This window comes from Opisthorchis viverrini (genome assembly GCF_000715545.1).
Source record: "Opisthorchis viverrini unplaced genomic scaffold opera_v5_109, whole genome shotgun sequence".
Lineage (NCBI taxonomy): Eukaryota > Metazoa > Platyhelminthes > Trematoda > Opisthorchiida > Opisthorchiidae > Opisthorchis > Opisthorchis viverrini.
Genome location: NW_008751764.1, coordinates 809,724 through 815,839, shown reverse-complemented (window position 1 = coordinate 815,839; position 6,116 = coordinate 809,724). Strand labels below are relative to the sequence as shown.

Genomic DNA, 6,116 nt, shown 5'->3' with positions numbered 1-6,116 from the left:
TAGGTAACTTGATATCGTTGAGGAAAATGCAAAAATGCATTCTTTACTTCTGTGTTCAAAATCCATTTCAGTATCTTACATTGTCTGTACACAAAAGTTGCACCTGTCACTTGGCTGTATAGTTTGTTCCCCCAGTAGGCTCGCACTACGCAGTTATCTTGGTTTCGACAGACTTACACACCAACAGCGCTTCGTGGTGCAGGAGACAGGTCTTGGATGGCCGTGGATGTTGCTTGTCGCCTCAGTGTTCAACCTGAACACTGAATGGTTCACCGGTGTACTTGAATTTAATTCTAGCGTTGATTAGGTGAATTTTGATGGAACTATGCAATTATCTATGGTATGCTGGTCTTTGTGCTGCCACAAGGAACCACCGTAATCAAGCTCTGTCCGAAGTATTGCGGTTCGGGTTGGAGTAGACACAACACCTCTTTTGGAAAGGAGCCTGATCCGCGATAGTTTGTTTATAATTTGGCATAGGTCACTATTAGCCTAAAATTATAGAAATGCTTAAAAAAAGGGTTGCTCACGACGTGAGTCGTTGAATTCCAACATCTTATTCCACTACGATGAGTTTTTTTACTTTGAAGAACATCAAATGGCGCTCAGTCTTTTAAACACTATCAGACATTGGTGGTTGATCTGAAACAAATAATCGGGCCGAAACAAGGAAACTACCAAAAACTAGAAGCCTTCGTCATAACCAAGATTCATAACCAGATTCAAGGAAGGAAAACCACAACGAAACACAAACCGGGAGCGGACCACCTGCAAACAGACCTGGAGCACCCCAAGGCAGCCATCCAACAAACCAAAAGAATGAGAGGCATACAGACCACAACGCAGTAAAAATCACGGTAGGTCCTATAATTATGCCTACCAACTAGCCAATCACGACAGGATATTATATACTCTTCAAAAACTACATAAATGCAGCTGGGCACGAAGGAAGCACGCACTCAACTGCCCACTGACGATGTCTTCTCGACTGGGGACGAAACATTTGCAAGTCAACTGCCAAGCTCGGCGAACAGATTAACTGCCATCTCACCAACCACCAGTAAACACACCCGAACTACCTATATTTCGACAAACTGACACTACCAGACATTGGTAAACACATTCTCGCGCGGAACATTTGCGGTGCGCCTTTAAAGGTTCTATCAATAGCCACCGAAATGGAGTAGCAATATGTTCCCCGCTCGGTCCACTTTAGCCAGTATGGCTTATCAGTAAAGTCGAACATGACGTTTTGAAACCAGTAATTGAATAGTTGCCATTTCATCGAGGTTATATCGACGATGTTTCCATTACCCATGATAGCCACATAATGGCCAAGGTAATCTTGAATGCACTTAGTTCCTCGTGCTAGGTACTCTGCTTCGCTGCGAAGAAACAAGTCAGCAACACCTCTTAGTTTCTTGATAATACACTAGCTCGGAGATTATTCGTAAATTTTCAGATATGTGTACACAGGAAATCAATGTGGTCCGGCAAGTACACGCATTTCCGCAGCTTTTCGGGCGTGAAGTGCAAAAACTCTTGTCAAGTTTCTGGCAGATATAGTTCGTAAAAACTGCACAGCCATAAATAACGAACTGTTGAAAAACACTATGTGAAACGGGCATTCGGAAACATTTGAGATAAAATACGAAGGTTGTAAAACTGATTGAAGACGAGACTGTAGAAGCCTGATTATGAGCAGTGGGGCATGGAATAGAATCATTCTGCAAACAGTCACATTTAGTAAGGCCTCAACGGATAAAGTGTGGTACGTGGGAATGCACAGATGTTGTCCAAAGACTCCATAATACGGACTTCGTTGTCATTGAGTTGGAAGCACTCGAGAAGAAGTGATTGGTTGGCCAAGAGGAACGCTGAACGGTCTTCAAAACCCCGGTGTTCAAATAGCTCCTGACAAGGACCTTGTTCGGCCGAAACAGGCAGATGACATTGTTTTCGTCTTCGAAGAGAAGTCGGGGTTTCTGGATGAACAGACCAAAGTCATCCCGTCCTTTGGTATGCAGGTTGCATCCACAAAATGTGAGGTGATGCTCCTAGACATCCAGCCATTGAACACACAAGTTGTAATAGTTCTAACCATAGTGTGACAGATGAGGTGAATGCACGAATTTGCAAGGCTCGGGTCGCGTTTGTTAATTTGAGACACCTATGGCGTCAAAGCGGTATATCCCTGAAGCTCAAGGGACATGTCTGTCAGGCTACAGTGCGGGCTGTTCTGTTGTATGGCTATGAGACTTGGCCAGTTCGAGGAGCGGTACTGAGAAGTCTTCAGATGTTCGACAACCTCTGTCTCAGAACCACACCTCGTGTAGGTTGGTGTCAAAGAATCCATAACAAGACAGTTAGAAAGCGAGCTTTCGGTTGTGTAACGTGGACTTCCAGCATCGGAAGCTGCGTTGGTTGCGTTGTGCTGCGTACGCTGAACCATCGCTTGCTGAAGAGTGCTGTTTTCCATGTCCGATTCAGAATGGCGCAAGCATAGAGGTAGCCAACCCTTGATCTGACAGAGGGGTATGAAAGAGATAACGAAACTTTCGGGTGCTGTGTTGATTCTTCTCTTCTATCTTTGTTTTGTACAATGGTATTCTCCGTTTTTGTCATTTTGGTTTTGCACCCATACCAACTTTCTTGTTTTTGACCTGAACGTAAATCTTTCTTGGACCTTGTCATCGCACGTGTTTTTCAAGCCAACACGTGGTTTACCTACCTTGTAAACATGTTATCTTGAACGCTTTGGCTTTTCGAGTATTGCGCGTAATCAACGTGGTACTTCCAGCATCGGAAGCTGCGTTGGTTGCGTTGTGCTGCGTACGCTGAACCATCGCTTGCTGAAGAGTGCTGTTTTCCATGTCCGATTCAGAATGGCGCAAGCATAGAGGTAGCCAACCCTTGATCTGACAGAGGGGTATGAAAGAGATAACGAAACTTTCGGGTGCTGTGTTGATTCTTCTCTTCTATCTTTGTTTTGTACAATGGTATTCTCCGTTTTTGTCATTTTGGTTTTGCACCCATACCAACTTTCTTGTTTTTGACCTGAACGTAAATCTTTCTTGGACCTTGTCATCGCACGTGTTTTTCAAGCCAACACGTGGTTTACCTACCTTGTAAACATGTTATCTTGAACGCTTTGGCTTTTCGAGTATTGCGCGTAACTCAACGTGGTCCAACAGATTGCTGGAAACAATCTATATGCAGTCAGTGCCACTCGCCTACCAGGATGGGGACCACGTGATCCCCACTGCGCTGCACGATACGGCTACCAATTGATTTCGATGGCGTTCTTGTCATCAACCAACTGAATTTGGGTTAAAACACATTTTGTTGATTAAACAGCCACATTGGCAAACAGTGAAAATTTGTTCAGAAAAAAACAATCGACTTCTCACATAGCAGGAGGAGGTTACAAGTGATTACGAAAGGTCTAGTTACTATCGGCGAAACTCGCCTTCCAGGATAAGGTCCGTGTGGCTCGATCAGAGACGCTGAAGTATGTGGCCGCTACTCAGCTTCAGTGGCGTCCCTGTCGTCAGTTTCTATCCGGATTGCCTGAGTACGGAATGAATGTGATGGGCTACCACTAAGTCCCTTCAATATCCACTTTAATCCTACTCCTCACAAAAAGGCTTTCAAATAAATCATGATTGTACGACAGCGAAGCATCAGTGTTGAACGTCGATGTCATTCTATCGGTGATGACAATGAACAATCCTGGTGGACAGCGGGAAGACTAGTACAACTATCCCGAGTTCAGGGGCTCAGTGCTGACTCGAAGTAACTGTGCCCATCAATTCAGACCTCTGAATTTCTCCGAAACCATATTCTGAACAGAGAAAACTTTTGAATGAAGTTTCAGGATTTGACGGCGATTTTTCGAAACGTTAAAATCGACCTAGACGGTCATAGATTTATTAAAAGTTGTACATACCTACTCACGGCCTCCTTCGTAAGCGGAATTCAGGTTTTAATGGCTGGCATGGCCCAGCGTTAGCTGTCTGTAAAGGCGATGGGAGATTTTGTGGTATGTAGATAATAATTACGTCGCTTTTATCCGCGTCAACTCAAAAATGAGAGAAGCGATTAGCGACTTTTGTATGAAAACGTATTATATCGTTGCAGGAGTCGTCCCGCCAGACACAGCCAAGGACGCGGAGTTCGCCACAGCTAATAAGTCTGATGAGTTTTTATGACCGATGGCTGCACTGGGTGCCGCACAAGGTTCTGTATTTGCTGGTGTAATGGCTCCTTGATGGTGGCTCCCTGGCGCCTGACACCCCCCCACCTTAACCAACGGCCGACATGGGACGAATTAAGGGAGTGCAGTGCTCTGTTGAAGTACACGACAATGTCATCGGCGGCGGCAGGTGAATTTGGGAAGGTGCTGATCACCCAAGATATCATCTACCATGGGTTCTTTGGTAAACAGGTAGTTATATACGAGTCGGCGGTGTTCGGCGACCTTGAAAATTCATTCACTTAAACAAACGTCTATGGGTAACATATAACTGAAACGTCTTTCTGGACTAGACTAATTCGCTGTAAAATTCTCAACTCCGAAAACCATGCAGATGAAATCAATTTCGGTTTGCTTAACCTGAACTTGATACAGGAAATCAGGGATGTGTGACAAACAGTGGAACGCTAGCGGATGGCATCTCAGAGAATTTCTGGGTCACCAACCGGTTAACTTACTAACCCAACGATTTACTAGGCTGTACCATACTTGTTATCGGTCAGCGCGCTACCGCACTTCCACGAAACATCAAAATGGCATGTGACATGAAAAGATTCAAAAAGGGACTCGCCTATGGTTAATGAACTGGCAGAAATGGCTCAATCGCGCACTCAGTGGCGTTCAAAGCCATCGCCTTCAATGAGTAGCTACCCAATTCCCGAACGAAATGAACAAGCCCTCACCTCTATTGCTTGGCCGCATATCCCGCACTCACTCAGTTCCGAGTGATCGGAACTGTGGCAGCTAAAACCAATGTGCCTATGGGGCACGTTTTATAACCGACAAATTGATTGATGTTTGATTAATTAATTATTCGACTGATTGATTGATTGATTGATTGATTAATTGATTGATTGATTGATTGATTGATTGACGGAGACCCATACCTTCTGAAGTACCTCAAAAGAGCTTCCATGACAGCAACATTAAAAAGAACTATGTTTGAATGTTTTTACATAGAAAATTGGATGGGCACGGTTCGCCAAAGTAAGATTAATAAACCAACATGCATCCGGCGCAGCTAACTCGTACAGATACCTAAGATAAAACACAGTCTTGCAGATCTTCATCAGACTTTTTTGGATGGCCGGGAGTTTGTATACGAAGCGCAGTTGACCTTGGCGCTGTCGGTACACTTGGCTTTGATGTTTCAGAAGCAGGGGACTTGTTCAAAGGAGGATTCTGAAGAGAAAAAGTGGAAGCCCAGGTGAAATATGCGAGACGCTTAAGCGGATGATGTCTATAAATGTGTCAGCAAAGATGGAGACATTATTCGGTTTCAGTGGTCAGTAACAGTCGGTTCGGATCAAGTTCATGACAAAATCAAATAATTCGCCAGAGTGCTCATGATCTTTTCCTAAAGGGACGCCTATATGGAGGGTGAAAATGAGTAAGTGCTAGGTTCCCAGTATATAGTACGGCGTACCATTACCCTGGGAAGCACTGCATAACTGTCACTCACGCATAACAGAGAATCCTCGAATGGGACCAAACCGGTTTTTTGAAATTGGGAAGTTCTAGGGAGAGTGGTTCGCAAAGAACGCGAATGTACTTGTTAGGCAGGATTCCACACGGATCCCGCTATACCTCACGTCTTCAGGCGCTGCTACGGCCGATGAGCCTAGGTCGCACGAGATTGGCCAAGAATTCGGGACGCTTGCCGGTCCGGGATCAAGACGAGACCTTGTGCACCTTTGGTGGTTGTTTTGACGTGAACGCTAGCTTGGGAGGCTCAGACCGAGAACTAGGATGAGGAAAATACCGTTACTACAGTACTTTCCAAAAAGCCGACATATATTGCCAGTAGAGTTTCACTTGTCGGTAGTCACTGAACAACAAGTCAGGCACGATCACTGTTATA

At 44.8% G+C, this 6,116-nt stretch overlaps 1 protein-coding gene across 1 annotated transcript in view; it reads right to left on the bottom strand.

The window, feature by feature from the left end:
* Window positions 1-3,601: 3,601 nt before the first annotated feature.
* Window positions 3,602-6,116, bottom strand: part of T265_05633 (hypothetical protein) — a gene marked incomplete at both ends in the record, with an annotated part of 27,979 nt that continues 25,464 nt past the window's right edge. Inside the window, one exon of the mRNA XM_009170692.1 lies at window positions 3,602-3,751. Coding sequence (XP_009168956.1) covers window positions 3,602-3,751 — 150 coding nt within the window. The remainder of the gene's footprint in view (window positions 3,752-6,116) is intronic.